Source organism: Brassica napus, chromosome A10 (genome assembly GCF_020379485.1).
Source record: "Brassica napus cultivar Da-Ae chromosome A10, Da-Ae, whole genome shotgun sequence".
In the NCBI taxonomy this organism is placed as follows: Eukaryota; Viridiplantae; Streptophyta; class Magnoliopsida; order Brassicales; family Brassicaceae; genus Brassica; species Brassica napus.
The window spans coordinates 4,935,380-4,957,418 of record NC_063443.1 but is presented as its reverse complement, the minus strand read 5'-3'; the positions used below and the strand labels follow the sequence as shown (position 1 = coordinate 4,957,418).

Genomic DNA, 22,039 nt, shown 5'->3' with positions numbered 1-22,039 from the left:
ATCAATAGATAAATAGAAACTCATAGAATAGATGAAAAGAAATAGAAACAAGGAGTTCCAATCACAAGTGATCTTCTCTCCCAAAATGAAACTTGTAGCAAAACTAGGTCTAGAAAAAGCTCTGTTCTTTCTGCCGTCAAAAACACTAGGCAGTATATATTCTACTAGGTTAAAAACTCGTCAGGCATTTTGGTAATTTGGCTTCGCCTTGGTTTTTAAGTCTGCTGAATCCAAAATGTCGCGTCTGGTGTCTCGACATCGATCGATGGTACTTGTGTACATCGATCGATATTAATCTTCATCTGTCCATGCATTTCCTGATATCGATAGTCAGCACTGATGCACATTGATCGATTATTCTTCCTCTCGTCGACCTCTAAGTGGTCAGCTCGGGTGAAATGTCCTTTAAGCTCCAAAATGCTCCAAAGTCATAGCTTTACTCCGAAATGCACATGAACCTGAAAACATACCTAGAAGAGTAAAAAACATAGATATATATATAGTAAAGTACTTATATACCATGGATAAAAATGAGTCAAATCCAAGGTATATCAGAAATCTACGAAGAACGGTGCACCCCTGATGTACTAAAAATAAGATCCAGGAGGATCCACCCCTTTTAATTCAAGCATTTACTGTAAAGGTGAAGTACGGTCGGCTTGATCCCTGCCTGTGGGGTACGTAGGCAACCTCTCACGAGGCTCAGCTAGTTCTATAAAAAAAATTATATATTTTTCAAACAAATATCAGGATACGACCCTCACTCACAAAAAAATCCGAGATCCGTTCTCAGCGCTGCAGCTCCGCGCTCACACTTAATCAAATTTGCAAAATAAAATTACAAGATCCGTTCTCAAGTGCTGCAACTCCGCGCTCACACTTAATCAAATTTGCAAAGTAAAAATACGAGATCCGTTCTCAGTGCTGCAGCTCCGCGCTCACACTTACTCAAATTTGCAAAATAAAGCTATGAGATCCGTTCTCAGTGCTGCAGCTCCGCGCTCATACTTAACCAAATTTGCAAAATAAAACTATGAGATCCGTTCTCAGTGCTGCAGCTCCCTGCTCACAGTTAATCAAATTTTCAAAATAAAAATATACAGAGATCCATTCTCACACGCCAGCCCTACAACATTTCAACGATCAAAGGCATGCAAAGAAGAATAAAAACAAACATGAAGAATTCAAGCATCATATAAAAGAAGTCCAACATGATCGATCATAACAACAAAAACCAACAAGAAGACTACCATCCATATCCGAAAGAGATCAACATGATCAAATCATAACAACCAAAGTCTAAAAAAAAAAGTAGCAAAATAAAAGATAGCAGCAGCCAGGTAGAGCCTCGACGATCACACGAACCAAACTACGGGTGCGAAGGAACCTGACCCTCACGCCTCACAGCCGAAGACGCAGCACCAGCACGATCAGCCACACGACGACGACTTGCTTCCTCACGACGACGATTTTCCTCCTTCCCTCTTGCCTTAGCAGCATCTTCAACCCCCGCAGTCAGAGATGGATGAACATGAGAGAGTGGACGAGTAAAATCAAAGAAAGGGATATCAGCCAGCTCCTTAGGTTCAAACTCAACACGAACAACCAAGTTCGCCTTCTCCTTCCTCCGAACCAATTCATTCTCAAGATGCTTAACCTTTCCATCAGGAATAATTATTGCCTCTTTCTTCCAAGTCTTGACAGCATCAAGCACTCCCATGATCTGATTCACTCCATGCATAGCTGTGCGAACAACTTTCTGATTTTCCACATACCTCCGCACCTTTTCCATACGAGAATTGAAAGTAGCAAGCACATCATCATGTCTCATTACTGCCCTCCGATACCTCCTGCCCGCCACTTCCTTTTCCTTCTTAAAATGTTCCAAGTCGGCCGCTTGACGTTTCTTCACCCGCCCAGCTTCCAAAGCTATCTTTGCCGTGAGTTTTTCAACTTCTTCCAACGCATCTGAGGACACTTTCTTCTCAGCCTCATACTTGCCGCGCAGAGCCGCTATTTCCTCGGAACCGTCATCCTTATCCTTAATAGAAGCAAGCTCAGCTTTCGTTTTTTCGAGCTCGGCCTTCACCTCTTAAAGCTCTTCATCTTGATTAACCACCAATTTATTCGCAAACTTTGTAGCCCACAAATTCATTTTTCTTAAAAAAAAAAGAGAAAACAAACAAACTTTGAAGAAAGAAATAATTATCTTACAATGGCCAAGTGACAAGCGAACCCCTGACACCACTCACCGCGCCTAACTTGATCAAAACACAAACCATCAACGCCACCAGGTGATTGAAACAACAATAAAAGATCACCACATCTCGAAGCCAAACCATTGAACGAATGATCAAACGGCTCAAAAGATGCCTTCTCCACAGCAGGAGAATCAACCACAAAAGGCAGCTCAACATCAGAGCACACAATTTTGCGAGATTTCGAAGGCGGCACCGTCTTTTGGTGAACGACCAGCGGCAGCCCTTTTCGCCACAACACTCCCACCGCCCGCAACAACAACTTCCTTACCAGAAACACCAGCGAACGGTATAAGAATTGTTGTACTCGTAAGACCCACAACAATACTACGAGCAGATGCCGAAGGCTCCACACCGGCGGCACACTGACAAGACTCAACAACAGCATCATCAATACCTCCAGCAAAACGATCAACCAAACTCGGAATCTCGCTCAAATCCATTTTTCTCCAACAAGCTACAAAAAAAAGAAGAGCCAACAAAACCATACAAAATCAGTAACAAATCTAAACCAACAAGCATTTAACCCACAAAAAAACACATATTTTCAACCTGAGTCAATAAACGGGATGCACCGCCAAACCTCAGCTCGCCTCACCACAGTCCAATCCCGAGCTTTCGTCTCCTTGAAGTATTCCACGCACTCACTATCACCAGGAGCAAGAGGAACACCAACTAAATGACGACCTGCAAAACAAGACAACAATCAATAAGATATGTCAAACAAGAACACACCAATAAGAGTGAAACTACCATTGTAAGGATTTCAACTACTCCTAAAAGGGACACTCATATCAGAAACATCAGGGACCGACGACGGCGCAATTCGAACATAAAAAAACTTCTTAATCCAACATAACGTTTTTCTCTTCCTTTCCCCAACAACACCACAGCCAGCCTTCATAGATACATAAAAAGCCCCGTCCGTCTTATCACACCGAGTAATATGCGCAATACGTTCAAACAAGAATAGGCTCATGTGAACACCAATATCTGTGGCTGTGAACAAAGCTGCAACTATGTTTCGAATAGCAGCAGGAGTAAGTTGAGTGAGTGCAATAAGATGTTCATCACAATACGCCAGCAGCAACCTCGGAGGGGAAACCACAAATGATACTCGGTGAACCAGAAGTCATAAACACAAAGCCACCCATCCGGAACCGTCCACGGACGTTCATCCTCGCCAGGAATACGCGCTTCTATGACACCATTACGGCAACAGTTGGCTGAGATCCACTTAATCGTATCCTCATCAACAATAGAAGGAAATGACTCGGATGGATCCGGATGATTAACAAGAGGACCTACGAAAATCCTAGGCCTTTCCCTCGCCTTCCTGACCCTCTTTTTCTTCTTCCCATAGCCACAAGGATTACCGAACACATCAAGCGATCCAGCAAGGGAGGCAGCCATGCTTTCTTGTTTTATTTTTCTAAGAATATCGGTAACATCGGCTCGACGATCACTGCCTCCATCGGTATCATCCCTCCCATCATCTACAACAATGACTCCAAGACTACCACTAACACCGCTTTGCTCACCACTAAAACTATCCTGCTCATCACTAAAGTCATCACACTCACTACTAAAATCACTATGTCCATCTACACCATTTCGGTCACCCATCTCGTCAGCTCCAACAGCAGCATGATCACCGTCACTAGCATACTCGTCTTGATCACTTTCCTCGCCAACATTAACGTCACAGGTCCCATTCCACTCATCATCGGCGCTCCCCAGAGCACCATCATCCTCAACATCAACGTTTTCGACGTCATCATCTCGCTTATCATCTTCAGAAATATTATCATATTGACCAGCAACATCAGTAGCACTATCCACAGACTTCTCACTATGAGAACTCGAGTACGAACTATCATCAGAGGAACTTGTGGTTTTCGACGACGACTCTTTAGTTTGAGAAGAGTTCGCCACCGCATCTGCTCATGCTCCCGGACAGTTTCTAACATAGTCTTCTTCACAAAAGATGACGAACTAGGGACAATAAGAGGCGTTGTCAAAGACAACCTCGACCCCTCAACGCCAGGATCCACCGCTAAATTAGTCCCATTTTCATCAAAAAGAAACCCAGTCCCTTCCTCGATCATACTCGCGCTTACCGTGTCTTCTGCTTCACTTCCAGTAAGAGTACCTAACTCAACAGCAATGACAGATTCGGCAATCTCCGACCACGACTTGCGGCCATCGGCAAGCTCCATCTTATGAACTAACAAAGACAGCTGCTCACGAGCAACCTTCCCATCCAACGGCATACCAATCAGCGAACTCAGCTCCAACGTTTCCATCACCGACGGTATATTTGGCACAACATAAGATAAATTCGGAACGAAAGACGAGCTCGAACCAAAAGACGACGAGCTCAACCCAACCTCACCGTGACACAGCTCCATCGATAACGACAAGCTCGGAACAGCAAACGACAAGCTCGAACCTATGAACGAGCTAGGAACTGATGAACTTGACACAAAATCCGAGCTCGACCCCACCAATGGCAAGCTCGTGCCCTCCGCATCTCGACCACACTCTTTCACCAACAACGAACCCGAAGTAACAACAGGAGATGAGTTTGGAGAAGCTCGGGACGTCAGGAGGCGAGCTCAGACCTGCCGTTGGCAAGCTCGGGATGTCAGGAGGCGAGCTCAGAGCCACCGTCGGCAAGCTCGGACCCGCCGATGGCAAGCTCGGGACGTCGAGAGGCGAGCTCAGACCCGCCGTTGGCAAGCTCGGGACGTCAGGAGGCGAGCTCAGAGCCACCGTCGGCAAGCTCGGGACATCAAGAGGCAAGCTTGGAGCCGCCATCAACACGTTCAAAGCAACAGGAGACGAGCTCGGAACCACCGTCGACGAGCTCGGAGCCGGCATTAACAAGCTCGGAACATCAGGCGGCAAGCTCGGTGCCACCATCGACGAACTCTTCTTAAACGTTCTACGGGCGACGAGCTCAACCCCTTTTCAAAACGAGCTCAACCTCTTTCCAAAAGAAGCTCAACCCCTTTCCAAAAACGAGCTCAACCCCTTTCCACACCTCAGAACACGAGCTCAACCCCTTTTTCAAAACAAATTCAGCCTCCCTTCTCCCACATCACAGACCTCCTCACGGCAAAAAAAACCAGATTTGTTTTCTTTTTTTTTAAGGGAGGAGAAGAGTAATAAGACGAGCTCAACCCCTTTTCTAAAAGAACTCAGTCTCTCTTTTCCCACACATCACAGACCTTCACGCTTCTTCCACCGAAAAAAAGAAAACAAAAAAAAAGAGGAAGAAGAGAGACGGGAAGCAGTGTCGGGAAGGAGGAACCAAAAAAAGAATAAATATAATAATAAATGAAAAGGACAAGGATCAAACAAAAATAATAAAAAGAGAGAGCAAAATTTTTACCTTTGCTTCCAAATGGGAGATGACAATCTGTTTGAACGGAGGAGCCAACGGTGAAGACGTTGCGCTGAAAGTTGAAAGCCATGGTTTCACTCTCTGTAGAAACTATAACGAGAATAAATTAAAGACTTCAACTTTTTGATTTCACAGATAAATATATAACAAGACAAGTCAAATCAGAATAAGACTATTGAATTTTGGAATCATCGACGAGCCAATCGAAAAGAGTATCTGAAAGGAAACAACTTTCTACGTATACTCAACTTTCTACTTATCTCTACAAGATCACAACATGATTAAAACCTAACACTTACTAAGATAGAGACAGAGTGTGTGAGGATGGATCAACTGTTTTAGTAAATGTTCCTGTAAAGTTATGATTTTTATCCCATATGACAATTTGTTAATCCGAAACTGAGGATCGAACCGGTACAGCTTTCACAACGAAAAATCAAGAAAACCACCTTGATTCTATCGATCTCACGATTGATAACATCTTGATCACTTTGGAAATGATTTTAATAGTATATAGTGGTGTGGAACTCGCAGAAAAGATGGTTGGTGGTGAACATTGAGCATCGAAAACTATTTCCATTTCAATCAGTACTTTTTTATGAACATTAATCAAACTGTTTTTCTATTTTTCCTACGATAGAGTAGTTAACTTTCTAAATGGGCCTTTGATTTTGTAAGTTAACCATTTTTCCAACCAACACGTGAATGGCCCTTTTTTCATTAATATGTTTTTACCTATACGACTATACACAATCATTAAAATATATTCTTTAGTTGTGTTATATATATATATACTAGGGTCGGTCCGCGCTACGCGCGAAATATGATTGTCGTGTGATGTATATTACTAAATAATTGTATATTTTATTGTATGTGTTTCATGTTAGGATTCGCAAGAGGAGTGTACAATAACGTTGATGGTTTTTAAGTATTTTTGTGTGTTAAAGGTTTATAAATGTTAAGTGTGTTTATATTAAAAATTTGTTGTGAATAGAATATTATATACTTTGGGTGAGGTGGTAAGGGGAATTGAAAATATAAGCTATTTTATATAGAGAATTTTCATGTTTACTTTGTTGATATCACTATTCATGTTTATTATTATTAAAATTATTAAAGAAACATTTTAAAAAATACATTTTTCAATAACATGCAAATGATTTTTATATCCTTGTTATATATATAATAAAAATATTTAATTTTTTTTATGTTTTTAATTATATTTTTTTAATTTGAACTTTTTATAATTTATTTTTCTAAAATTTTCCGATTTATAATTTAAAAAGAAAAAAATCTTATTGAAACTATTTTTTTAAAATAAAATTTTAAGTATTTATTTATATATTTATTAGAATCCAAAATTTCATATTTTTAGATTTACATCTAACATTTTTTTAAATTTTCTAATGTCTCTGTTTTTTTGTGGAATGTTATTATCCTGCCAACCTAAAATTTTACGTCTCTTGTTTAAATCACATGTAATACGTTGTTTTTGTATCCTTATAAAAGGTCGTATAAAATGGTAATTTTATAACTCTAGAAGCGCTAACCTAGTGAAGTGATTACAAACTATAACCATATAGGTTTTTCTCTTCTTCTTTTTTTCTCTTTCTTCGTGCGACCAATGATCTAGTTGTAAACCCGTATTTACATTGTTTTCATTTCCATGTTTAACGACCTTTTTTTTTTTGAAAATTGGCTTTTAACGACTTTCTCTTGTTGAAAAATTGGTGAAGCTCTCTGAAATTTCTCTCGTTTGTCAAAAGTTCTAATTTTGCTTGATATTGTAATGTAAATAATAATGGGTGGTTCTTCATCGGGGTAGAAAGATTTATGTCTATGTCGAGATACCAATTTTTATTATATATATTAAAAAGAAATATTTTTCTAATATATTAAAATATTTTTTTTTTCACTTCCTGCATCACTGGTATTGAGATCACTGAAAAATAAATTAAATTTAGGGGTTTTTGCCAAAACTAACCCACAACTTGATTTTAATCCCAAACCTATACCCAAACTTGAATAAAATGCAAAACTAACCTAAAAGCCTAGTGAAATTACAGCTCAGCCCCTTGTGGCCAAACAAAAAAACAGAAGCCATTTTTACGAATATAGCCCCAGTAAATCGTCTGAGTCGTCTGAGATGTTGGAAGTCGTCTGGACGACTGAAGTGTAAGTCGTCTGGTACCAGTTTATTTTAAAAATAATTTATAAATCTTGTAAAAAAATATTTTGATGCGTGAAAAATAAAAATCAAGTAATTATAAACAGTTTTAAGTGATATAAATTAAGATATGATAAAATTGATTTGTTTTGAAGATAGATGAGTGGAAGTAGTGAATCATGATATTATTTGGTTTAGGAGTTTGGCAAACATATGTTGTAGTATTGTATGTATTGTTAGGGTTAGATTTTGGTAAACTAAAATGTTTTTTTCAAAAATTAGTTTTTACCTATATGTGTTTATTTCTGTGTATAGTAAACACTTTTCAAGTTTGATTTGATTTTATGAAGTGCTTAATTCGATAATTAAGTTTAGGGGTTATGTTTAGGGTGTGGACGACTTATATTTCAGTCGTCTATTGAATAATTTACTCGGACGACGTATATTTCAGTCGTCCACATCGTACCGAACCTTTAATTTTACCAATGTACGTTTTAACCTAACCGGATCATTTACCGGACATATAAAAGCTAATTTAGGGGTTATGTTTAGGGTCTAGACGACTTACATTTCAGTCGTCTGGTGAAAAAATTAAAACAGACGACTTACATGTAAGTCGTCCAAATATTCCCGCCTAAAATTTTTTAAAAAAATTATTTTCCCGCTTAAATAATTTAAACCAGACGACTTTAAGTCGTCTGGAAAGTCTTCTATTTTAGTTTCCCGCTAAAAATATTTAATTTCCCGCTAAAAATATTAAACTCTTCTGGACGACTTACATGTAAGTCGTCTGTTTTAATTTTTTCACCAGACGACTGAAATGTAAGTCGTCCAAGAAGTCGTCTGAGTCAAAAATATTTAAAGTAATTTGATTTTTTGTCTCCTTATATAAAGAAAAATTTACACATTCTCTCTCCTCCTCTCAAATGGCTGCAACAAAAATGTAATGTTCATCATTCTAAAACTCTCCAACCTCTCTCTAATCTCTTTGACTTGAAAACACCAAACTTTATATGAATTTTTCATGTATTTCTTACTAATATATCTCTTTTGCAGGTTTTTAATCAAATGGTACTCATCTTCCACTAATTTAAAGGTAGATCTATTAATTTTAGATATGTATTTTTGTGTGTTCTATAAATGTAGATTTATCTAATCTTCCACTCATTTTCTCTATTTTTAAGTCATTTGAACGTTTTTGGATATGCAGGTTTTTCAGATCTGGATTTGATATGCAGGTTTTTCAGATCTGGAAGACTTCTGGGACGACTTACCTGTTAGTCGTCTGGAAGTCGTCTGGACTTCTTGGAAGTCTTCTGACAAAGTCGTCTGGACTTCCAGGAAGTCGTCTGGACTTCCAGGAAGTCGTCATCTGGACTTCATGGAAGTCTTCTGACGAAGTCTCCCTTTCATAATAGATCTGAGCGTTTTGGTAAGTTCTTATGTCTGATTTTTCTTCATTTGGTAACTTCTTGTTGTATAAAGTTCTTACTTTTTTCCCAAACTAAAACTCTGCAAACCCACTCTAATCTCTTTGACTTGAAAACACCAAACTTTATATGAATTTTTCAGTTTTGTCTCATGTCTTTTCTTACTAATCTATCTTTTTTGCAGGTTTTTAATTAGATGGTACTCATCTTCCACTAATTTAAAGGTAGATCTATTATTTTTAAATATGTATTTTTGTGTGTTCTGTAAAGGTAGATTTATCTAATCTTCCACTCATTTTTTCTGTTTTTAAGCCATTTGAACGTTTTTGGATATGCAGGTTTTTCAGATGTGGATTTAATATGCAGGTTTTTCAGATCTGGAAGACTTCTGGGACGACTTACCTGTTAGTCATCTGGAAGTCATCTGGAAGTCGTCTGGACTTCTTGGAAGTCTTCTAACAAAATCGTCTGGACTTCCTGTAAAGTCGTCTGGACTTCCTAAAAGTCTTCTGACAAAGTCGTCTGAACTTCCTGGAAGTCGTCTGGACTTCTTAAAAGTCATCTGGACTTCCTGGAAGTCTTCTGACAAAGTTTTCTTCCATATCAAGTGGAGTACAAGCTTGTCTATGTAGAGGAATGATTTATAATAGTTTTGTTTGTGGTATGTTTTGTGAATTGCATGTCTACTCTTTTAGTTGTGAATTTTTTGTAAAATCAGTAATAATGTTTTCCAAGATGTATTAAATGTGCTAACAATGTGTTTACACATTTACAAATCAATGAAATAATAGATTTCAGTAGCCTTTTTCTTATCTTTGGATCTCTCATATGCAATAATAAACTCCAATGGCCTTTTTCTCATCTTAATAAACAAGAATGTTGGTAGCTTCATATTGATACAATATTTTAAGAAGCATTTTAACCCTTCTTCCAACTCATAACAATAGTCATCATTATTGTCTATAACAATAATACTTAAGAGATGAAAACAAACAATAGTAACTAGTCAAAGCATATCATATTTTTTATAAGTTTGCGTTGAAAAACTTAGTCAAATTTAGTAAAACTAAGGAAGAGAACATATTGTAAATATGAGTTTTACATATCTTGAAGTTACTTATCACTCTTAAAAATACAAGTTATTCAAAAACTAACGTAGAAGACTTAAAAACTAGCGGATCTCGGATCAGTTAGAAACTTTAACTAACGTGAATGTTGGTAACCTCATAAATATCACCAATTAAGTTATAAATTTCATTCAGTAGCCCAAATATTCATTAATAAACATGAATTAACAAGAAAATATTAAAAAGTCTTTATAGTTTTAGAGAAAATGCATGTTTATTAAACATTGACGCAGACGACATCCACAGAGGTCATCTAGTAGACTTCCAGAGAAGTTGTCCATTTAGGACGACGCGGACGACTTCAATCTAAGTATTCCAGATGACTAAAATATAAGTCGTCTAGTCTACGCAGAAGTTATTTTTGCAATTGACTTTGAAATCTGTTATTTCGGACGACTGAAAAATAAGTCGCCTACTATTGTTTGGTTAAAAAAAATCCTAAAAAGCTAGACGACTTACATTTCAGTCGTCATAGGTTAGTTTTGCATTTGTCTGGATTATTTCAGAAGTTTGAATTTCCTGGACGACTTACATTTCAGTCGTCTAGTGAAAATTAAAATAATAATATTTTTTTAAAAGTAGACGACTTACAGTTAAGTCGTTATAGGTTAGTTTTGCAATTGAAAAAAAAAACTTCAAATTTTAATTATATAGAGACGACTTGTGGGGTGAATAGGGTAAAACTAATTTTCAAAAAAAAAGGAGGTTAGTTTTGTGTTTGACTTTAAGTTGTAGGTCAATTCTGCAAAAAGCCCTTAAATTTAAATATATTTAAAATACATGGTTTAATTGTTAATGTTGATTTTACTATGATTTTAGAAAATGGTAGGTTATTTTCCCGTGAAATCTTAGAAACAAAATAACTATCTAAAACAAATAAATAAATGAAATAGATTAATTGTTTTATATAACATTTATTTGATAATGAAAAATAAATATTTTTAATGTGATAAACTATACAATTTGTGTTATTTACAGAATCACAACACACCGTAGACTTTCACGTTCTACTTTAATATTATGCTGATTCTTTATTTTCTCCTTGACAATAATGACAATTCTTAGGGTTGAACTTCTTAACAAAATAATGATTAACGTTGTTCTTTCTTCACGTATTCGTAGTTTAGAATGTGAAAGCTCTACGATCTACACATTTAAGATTGGTCTTGACCACAATACTAAACGAATATAACTGAAGTGTTAGAACTCATCATGCAGAAAATGATACATATATGCAATATCGCTGGAACATATAATTATCTGGAATTGCATGAAAAAGTTTTAATCTAATTTTTACCTTGATGCTTTGTGGTAGCCAGAAACGACCTCTTTAAGAAGCTTTTTATCAGAGGCTCCTGTTAGATTCCATGCTTTTGCACATCAACTCTTGCCATGTTCTTCAGCAAGAACAATCACCATGTGACCATTCAACTTGATCCGTTTCTCAATGAACTCCAAGAGTCCACCTTTTCTTTCGAGATATATAAAATGCTGACACAGGAGGTAAGGTATCAATCGACATCTCTGCTAGCTTATGTAGCATACATCGCTATGAATCCTGTTGTAAAAAATCCAGTAGCCTTTAGTCATTAACAGCTCAAAATGTCTTTTAGCTGTAATTTTCAAAGCAAATACACATGAAAAGAAAAACTTACCACTGTAAAGACCCATAGCATAACAAACCCGGGACCTGTGTTTCAAAAAGCGCTAGGCGAACCAAGGAGATGCTCCTAGCCTTGCGCCATGCGCCATGGCGCACAAAAGCGCTCGCCTTGCGGACATTATTTTAGTTCTCAATTCTTAAGCGTGTCCTTCTAGAAAGTTGGTTAAAGTTGGTTCATTTGGTTTCATGTTGGTTCAAAATTGGTTCATTAAACTTTCATCTTGGGTTACTTAGTTTATTGTTAAGTTGGTCCACTAAAATTAAATTGAAAGGCACATGGGTTAATATTATAAACCGGGTTGGTTTATTAGTTAGGGTTAATTAGGTTAGTTTATATCGTCTTCTTCACCTGAGTATGTCACAAAAGTTACAGAGCGGCGGCTATGCCATGAAGCTCATGATTAGAACACAGAGGAGGGTCAAAACATAATGCTTTAGATTAGAATCTATAAGGCGCGCCTTTCAAGCGCTTTTGGCGCATTAGATTTAAGGTCAAGGCGCTCCATGGCGCGCGCCTTAGTGACCATACCCTCGCCTGGGAGGTGCATGGCGATGGGGCTGTCGCCTGAGTGCGCCTTGCGCCTTGGCGCAAAAGGCGCTCGCCTTTTTAAACACAGCCCGGGACCATTCTCATTACTCTCTGCTTGGAAATGTGAGGTGTTGATTGCTCGCTGAGCCCCCTCAACAATACATGTATTATATAACCATCAGAACCGTTGATGCAAAAATTCTCATTCCAAGACGGGCGCTTCCGAAGGTGAGATGTCATCTTTCACCTGTTGTTATTGTAGAGCTCAAGAAATGGTTTCATGCAACTATATTTTTTTTATTTCCCTGTAATAAAACCGATAAATGCTATAAACTAATGTTTTCTTACCTGTAGATAAATCAGAAGGTTCACTGGTAATGCTCAGAGTAGGTCACCGAAATAATTTGATGTCACTATTATCAGCATCACCTCGTTAGAGCTTTAAGCCGAACCTGTCGTCATGCCCGAACCACTCTTGATTCACCATACGTCCATCACTGCCGTTGAGCCAAGCAAGAACCGCCATCTTTTAATGCTGCCATTGTTAAGCCAAGCAAGAATTGCCGAAACCGTGAGATGCTTGGAAGATCTGTCCAACAGAGTAAGATCTGAAGGAGTTCATGGTTATGGCTCCTGTAAACCACCATCATTAAAACGATTCAACAGGTAAACACATAGAGAGAGAGAGAGAGAGAGAGAGAGAGAGAGAGAGAATAAGCTTTGAATGATTGATCGTGCCTGTTGTGTTCGAAGAAGTAATGATGGTTGTTAACGGAGACTTCAATGGACCCGAAGGTTACATAGAAGAAGAATCTCATACGAAACGACGCCAGATGAAACTCGACCAGAGATTCCTCATGACAGATTCGTCTTCAGCAACATCCTGGAAAATCAAAAGACGCGATCGAAACCCATAGAATAGAATCCTCAGTCTCAAGCTTTCGTACGGCGTAGAACAAAGGCTACGATGAACAGGCAGACAGGCCTTGAAGACAATAAAAAGCCCAAATAACACATAACGAAACTCACGTATATTACACAATTCACTCAATGAAACGCGACGTTTCAAAAAAAAAAAAGACAGGTGTCGTGCTCTCCTTGCACGAATTAGTGACGTGGCAGCCTCCAAGAAGAGAATTCCTCTTCTTTATATTATAAGATATATAACCAAAATGAAATTTTGATATTCTAATGCATCAAAAATAACTATCGAATAATATAAATATATAACATCAACTTGTTTTTTTTTTTAATATTAAAGTTAAGTTTTCTCATGTACATATAATCTTATCTAATTATATATGAACTATAAGATTACACAAAAATAGTTGGTAGTTTCATATCAAAATTTTAAAATTATTTTTGGTTCAAATATTATCAAATAAAATATATTAAGTTTTTGGTCAAAAGACCAATTTATTTGCAAAATATAACCATAATTGTTTTTCCGAAATAAATACAATAAATATCATTCATTCACACAATATGGATAGAATAAAAAGTAACTTAAGTAATATATTACTTGGATTAATTTATCAAAATATAATACTTAAAAATAAGGCTATGCATATAAAACATAATAATGTTAAATATTTTTTTATTCACAAATAAATTGTTAAATAAGAATAAAAAATAAAAAAATTGTAAATTGTTAAATAGTAAAAATTAACATTACAAATTGAAAAACATCTGCCCGGGTGCGCGATTCAAAGTCTAGTATATCGTTAACATAGATATCAGTACAATTAAAACAAGATCTCTTTTTTAGATTTGCTCTTACTCTTCTTTGGAATATTACTTGTTGTGCAATTATGATTTTATCTACAATTTAAAAGCTCATTAAGGATAAATTTGGAAATGCAAAATAGATCCAAATTTCTTTAACCAAAGTGCACTTAGTTTTCTCGGCATACATCTGTTTAGAACTCCAGAGATAAACGTGTTTGATCTGGAGTAGTGGAAGGATGGGTAACCTATCGGGAAGTGATTTCCAATATCGTGCGAGTGAGGTCAAAGCAAGAAGAAATATCATGTGGTGATTGCAAGATCAGTAAACAATAATTTCAAACCTTCAAAAAATTAACGCACAGCCCGTCACACGGAATGGGTCCACGAGCCGAGAGAGTGGGCTTGTGAGGCCCATTAGGCGTGGGCGATCGGAGCGTTACAAGTGGTATCAGAGTGGGATTTCGTCCCAGCTCTGACCCGGGACAACGATTTATGGAACTCAAATTTTAGCGATTTTTAATATTTTGGGATTAGAAGTTTTTTAAAGAGAAAAAAATGACACTTATGTCCGGTAGCATTCGGTAAGATGTTAGCATTTCTGATTTTTTTTTGTTTGCAGGTGAAGAACAAGTTTCTATTTGTTTCCTTTGTTCATCATCTAGCGTTTTTATTTCCTTTTAAACCATTGAAGTTCTTTCACAGTTCATCATGGAATTCAAGACGAATTCCGGTTAATTGGAGGATAATTGAAACGATCCATTTTTTTTAACCAAAGTAAACTTACATTTTCAAACACACCGTTTAGAACTCTAGAATTAAGCGTGCTTGAGTTGGAGAAGTGGAAGGATGGGTGACCTATCGGGAAGTGATTCTCGATATCGTGCGAGTGAGGCCAAAGGACGAGGAAAAGTCTTGTGGTAATTGCAGGATCAGTGAACAATGATTTCGAATCTCAAAAAAATTAATGCACCGCCTCTTGTACGGGATGGGCCCATGAACCAAGAGACCGGGGGTGGGAGGCCCATTAGCCGTGGATGGTCGAGGCATTACATTATGAGTCAAACCTATCTAAAATATAGCTTAGAGATAATTAATCTATATATCTGTAACCAATAATAATTAATACTTTTTCCTTTCAGGTAAACAAAAAGAAATGAGACTAACGAGTGAACTATCATTATTCCAAACACACGATATACAGACTATGCAACAAGAAAATATATACTTAGCTTTTGTATAGAAACGAGGAACGAGGAGAAATAATGTATGGTTACCAAGGAACGAGGAGGAATAATGTATTCCCTAACATTCCTAAAAAAAATCACTATTCACAAAGAATAATTTTTTCTTCTCATTCCCCACCATTCATTTTTTAATAGAGAAAAAAAGAAAAAAAATTATTTCTTGTTAAATATGGGATGGAACAACCATTATTTTTCATTCATGCAATCATATTTGATTGAATAATATAATTTATATAGTTACATACCGAAGACATAAGCTTAATAGTATTGAAAAATGGAGTCTGTATTAGAATGATTTTCAATTATATATTTGTCAACTTTAGCATTGTCCCTAAATGTATATGTATATGTATATGTGGAAGGATAACCCTAAACCCTAAATTACAAAACTATAAACTCTGAAAATCATATATGTATACATAGTGTATACAATATTTGGTTAGTAAATTTGTGCCAACACGTTTCGTAGACCCCACTGATCCTATGGACCCTAGGCTCACAGCCCTGCAGGACACTGATTCTAACCCCTCACTTACTCCCCCATGTAGGTTATTGATGCGCTTGGCGTTACCCGAACCCAATACCTCAACAACTCTAACACAGGACAAGCTGTTACCAATTGAGCTGCACTTTTTATGTGACAACCCGTCCCACTCACTAGGACCTCAGGCTCACAGCTCTGCAGGGCACCGACTCCAACCCCTCAATTATGAGTCCTCTCTGACTCCATAATTAGGTTGTTGGTGCGCTTGGCGTTCCTCGAACCTAAGACCTAACCCTTTGACAACACTCCCACAGGACTAGTTGTCACCAGTTGATATGGAGATCCTAGTGGGTGGGACAGGTTGTCACAAATTTTTTGTCTACCTTAATAATTTACAGAAAGTTCAAACGAATTCCCCCTAATAAAATTTAAACAGAAAATTGTAATCTAACAATCTCGCCTAATATATACAAACACTAGGTTAAGATCCATGCTTTGCACGGGATAATGCTACTTTTATATTATGAATGTTAAATAACATTACATGAATTACAATTTGTTACATGAAAATACATTATAACTTGAAAAAAAATTCAATTAAAAACGTGAATTTCATAACAAAAAGACTCAGTTGGATTAATTAAGTGGACTATAATTTTTTTGACACAATTTAAACTTTTACTTAATGGTCTTTGACCATGTTAAATATTGGGAAGTTAAAAAACTCACCTAAGTTATAAAACACATTATGAATGGACTACATCCTTTCTTTTGAGGTAGAAAATTACTTTGGGAAATAATTGTATTCAATTTTTAAACTAAAGCCAACGATTTGCATCACGGAGCACGAAATCAGGCAATAAATCATATGGTTTATTATAAGGTCAATATATCCATTATGTATTAATCCTGGAGCATTACAATATATTTTCGTAGACATGTATTATCACTATGATGATTTTTAGAATTCTTAGAAAAATCAATTGTTCCATATTAATATATACTAGGTGGTAACATGCGCCTTGCGCATGGTGAATAAACTAAAATAAATTAAAACTTTTAATTTATGCCACAATAATTGAGCCAATCAAAATATATTACTTCACAAGATTAGTGGCATGGACTATTCGCGAAATTTGTCTGGGCTACGAAATTAATTTTAGTTGTCTATTTTAAAGTATGAAAAGTACTATAATTAAGAAATCATCATATAGGAAACAATATTAACTTTGTAAATTAAGCTGATTGACAATTCTTGATTCCTTAATTTTAGAGTCTTGGTAAGCTAAGAGTTTAAATGGTATTTGTAAGTTTGTATCGTCCAATCAATCAAAAGATAAGATTCAATCTGCGTCATAATCCATAATCAATGCTTCTATCAAATCAATTAGGGGTTATATGATTAATATTCATATACAAATGACATTATATAAATATGAACCATAAATGTAACATACCAAAACAATAGTGAGAAACATGAATGCTTCTTTAAATATATATATACTAGTGGTTTGTCCGCGCTTCGCACGGAGTGTTGTTAATTTTATAACATAATATTTAGTATTCTTTATAAATTTATTTTTTATATTGTAAATGAACACTTAAGCCTAAGATATGGCAAATTCATTTTCAGGTATTTCAATTCGTCATTGTCATTTGTTTAAAATAAGAGAATTAATATTGGATAAGTTTATAGGTCATTGAAGCTTAGTTATATTTGTTAGTCATTTGGATTTATATTGTGTATATCATGAAGTGTTTAAAGTTTTTGACCAAAGTGAGTTCCAAATAACTCTTTGGAAGTAGACAAAGAATATATATATATATATATATATAAATCTATGTATGTATTATTTGTAAATGAACATATCTATAATATTATTTGAGAAGTCAGTTTTCTATGTGTCGTTCTCACGTTAATTCTCACGATAGTTGATTACACTGATACCCTTAATGAGTTAAAAATATTATATAAAAATATTATTATTATTTTTTTATTTAGTTTCCTTTTTAAAATTTTCCAAAAAACATATACATGCGATAAAAAGCAATTTTTTATAAAGTTAAAAAAAAAACAAATTGAAAAAAAATATATGTATATATTAGGCCTATTTGGCCGAAAAAACACGAAACGAAAGTTTATTTGGAGATCATGCAAAATAAAATTCAATTTGGTGATCGGATAAAGAAGGTGGTGGGAAATGACAGCAATATCCCCTACGAATATCGAAGCTATGCCGATGGGCTGCAGTCCTAATATAGGCATATCTAAACTAGATACACTTGTCAGGTTCTGTCAGAGATAATGACATTTTGTCTCACATAGTTCCCGCGTAAAGAAGACTTTCGAAAAGAACAAAAATTGTATTTGCCACACGAATATAAACTTAACCTGACATGTATCAAGATTGCAATTTATAAAATAAGTCCTTCGCAATTGGCTTTTTGACAACAATAGCCAACAAAATGTAAAACGATAATAGAGTCCAATGGTAAAGAAATCATACATACAAACATAATTTTATATAGAGCAGACGTGAACTGGTAAGATTATTAAACATTAGTATATCACTAAGATAAACACGTAAACCTATTTCAGAGAACATTAATAGAAAGCACGAGTATAACAAAGAAAGAAGAACAACAAAACTTAACCCTGATAGAACCCAAGTGATAACTACCAATAGGAAACAAATTTATCTTTTTATCATGTAGACAATAGCAGCTGTTGCTACGGCCAACCCTGTCAACGAAAATAATACCAACTGATAGAACATCTTCGCAAACGTAATATTATGAGCAACACTGATATCTTCAACAGACCTCTACAGAGCCATGTTGCTCGCATTTAAAAAAGCGTCATCCAGGATTTGCATCGGTCGAAGAGATGCAAATGCTTGTTGATTGAAAACAATGGCAAAGAGGAGCAGTGATGGTTGTGTGCGATGAATAGAACCTGAAGAAGATTCACCAACTTCCCCCATTGAATTCGCCCAGTTTTTTAGAATGGCAACGAAGCTGAACACTTCATAAATTTAAATTGTAGACAATAAAACTCAATTTTCCATAAGGGGTCGAATATAGTCAACACACATCAAAGGGCGAATCTAAATAAGTGGTCGATAGAAGCACAACGTTACAATTAACAGCAACCATAAACTGAACCAGATCAATTGAACAACTCGAAAAATCTAAGCCAAAACCGATAACCGGTTTAGACCAATTTCGCGTCCCAAACAAGGAGATGATAATGTCGAGAACATTGTAAATTATAAAAAAATGTAACGTGTCAGAGATATTTTCCATAACCTACACAACTGTGATGATGATAGCTAGTACTAGGTAGCAGGTGCACAAGTTGCTTGCATATTACCTGGATTTTCTTTTTTTTTTTACTCCACCTCTTTATCTAATTTTTGCTATAAATAGCGACTACCGGCGAGCAAAATCCCAAACAAAATTCACCACAGAAAATCCAGTTTCTTAACGTCTGCTCCGGAAATAGCCTGGAGAAATCAACAGTTAAGGTACTAATCCTGTCTTCTTCTAGGTCAAACCTTTATACACACTAAAACTTAACAAAACTTTTGATCGGTAAACTTGTGATATATAAAGTTTGTAGTTGTGTTTTAGCTAAAAAAAAAAAATTTCACATGCAGATGGGACGGTTGACTAAGCTCATTCTCGGGCTTTGGAGTAAGTCGGCCAATGGAGAATGGCGTTTTGAGGAAACATCTGCTTATCATGGTGAATGTGTCGTAATTAACAAGAACGCGTCTCTTGAGGGCCTCCTGGAGCTGATACGTATAAGGTTGGATCTTGGAATTCTCACTCCTGTTGCCTTAACGTATCAACTCCCGGATTGGATGAATCTGCCTGAAGGTGCAAAGACGCCGCCGATAAATCTGCTAAGTGACAAAGATGTTGAGATTATGACAAGTGTGGAGTACTACATGGCTGAAGCTGTGCCCTTTGTAACTAGTTGACCTGAACTAGTTGCCAAGTACCAGTTCTTCTGTCGATCCCCTTTGACAATAGGTGACACAACTTACCTTGGTGAGGAGGTTACAGAAGCACAGCATCGGCAAGCTATAAGAGGTTCGATTCTTTAACTCATTTCATAACAGTATTTCACCGTAAAAGAACATAAATAACATCATTTTCTTAAATATTAGCAGATTTAGTTGGTGGCCATCCGATCGTATGTAGCAAGCATATCTTGGAGATAATGTTCAACGAACCACCACTCCTCATTGTCTTCCGTGTTGCGATAGAGATAGAGATGGTTTATGGTTTTCCTAATGATGAAGGCGAAACACAAGACCAAGCACAGTTTCAGCGCTTAACCGTGGATGACATTATATCTATAGACGGAGATGGTAGCATGTCACCAGAAGATCTAACGTATTTCAATCCTTATGAAGAAGGTAGCGTAAATCACTTATTTATACGAGTAGCATATTAATTATAAAACCGATGATCATTATTAAACCCCTAGTTAAAAGGGCAACTTGTATAAGTAGTATTCAACACGTAAAAGAATTTTACGTTACTAAGTAATAATAGCAATGTTGTGTTAGACAATTTAAGAACTTTTGAAAAACATGTTGTGGTGATAGGTAGACGTTGATAGTTAGACAATTTATATAACTCATATGGTAAATATCTAATGTTATTTCTAACATTCCTAGTTCTCTATGGCAAGCCCATGTCTCTGGAGGATCTGGAAAATGCAGTCCCAAATTTGCAACCAGCTGAAATTCTCCACCTCTCTACACCTTTGGAAGTGCAACCTCTACGCATATGGAGAGACATCACGCAAGAAGACCCCTACTTGGATGATATGATGGATGAAGAAGACAGCTATGAGGTGTATGTTGGAGAGTCACCACACGAGAATCAAGGCGTATTAGGTTTGCCACTGGCGGCTAACAGACGAGTCTCTGCACCCCAACCTGCAACAATAATTATCATCGACGAGGATGATGATAGCTCAACCACTGACTCTTCTGACAGAATCAACCACAACAATAACATAAGCAACGCCACTCCAACGCAAGTCAACAAACCAAATTCTACAGACGTGCAAAACAATACACCCAGTTTCATAAAAGGTAACAAATAAAGCATCTATACTTATGAAACAATTGTCTTAAAGACTGTATATTATTGTTACTCATTCGCTTGTTCTAATGCTATAAGGTGATTCGTCGGCTGGACTGGAGACAGACTCCTGCAAAGACGTCAACATGATTACACCGTCTGCACCTGAAAAAGGAACCGATGTAGAGCCTTGCCTCGAGCTCACACTTGGAGTTGGAAATAAGACATCCGTTGTCGCTCAAGTTCCATTGGGCACACTCGATGACTCTTCCTCTGAATCTGACGAAACCTGCGGTGGGTTTGGTCCCTTAAATTAATATCATCTGCTACTTTTAAATCTAGATAAATAACCAAGTCACCGATGTTTGTTGTGAAATAGTTGGACGTACTGAAATCCTTTTTGGCTTTTGTTTAAAGTATAACGGTGGCTTTGTTTATATGTTTGCGGAACCTTGTAATGTGAAATATCAATGTAAAATAAATGTATGTTTTTTGCTTTGTTAAAACTTAATATTAACCAATGCGAAGACGGCATTGTAGGAAAGCACACAATTAACTCGGACGAATTATACGAGGGAAAGATTTTTACAAGTAGAGCTGATTTCAAACAACAATTGGCAGTATATGCATTGAGACATAAATTCCGATTTAAAAACGCACGTTCATCTCCCGAAGGAATGGTCCTGCGATGCATTAGTCAAACATGCAATTAGAGGGTTTATACAATTAAAATGAAGAATGTCGACACGTACGAAATTCGGAAAGTAGAATTACAACACACATGCTCAGTAGACGACCGTGCAGGTATTACCAAAACATATGGTTTTAAGTGTTTGAAGCTAAAGTTTGACAAACAAAAGACAGTACTATATTAACCAGTTTACGATTTTTTCATGT

At 36.4% G+C, this 22,039-nt stretch overlaps 1 protein-coding gene across 2 annotated transcripts; it reads right to left on the bottom strand.

The window, feature by feature from the left end:
* Window positions 1-1,164: 1,164 nt before the first annotated feature.
* On the bottom strand, window positions 1,165-6,359 carry LOC106386283. 2 transcript variants are annotated; one of them, XM_048742703.1, is made up of 4 exons: window positions 5,967-6,359; window positions 5,656-5,757; window positions 2,811-2,945; window positions 1,165-2,715 (listed from the first exon to the last, which is right to left on the bottom strand). In XM_048742703.1, exons 2-4 carry the CDS (start codon window positions 5,735-5,737, stop codon window positions 2,417-2,419), a joined length of 516 nt encoding a protein of 171 aa, XP_048598660.1. In that variant the 5' UTR covers window positions 5,738-5,757; window positions 5,967-6,359; the 3' UTR covers window positions 1,165-2,416. The 2 variants fall into 2 exon arrangements, with proteins under 2 accessions (XP_048598660.1, XP_048598661.1); XM_048742704.1 differs by lacking the exon at window positions 5,967-6,359 and having other exon boundaries at window positions 5,656-5,948.
* Between the last annotated feature and the right edge of the window lie 15,680 nt (window positions 6,360-22,039).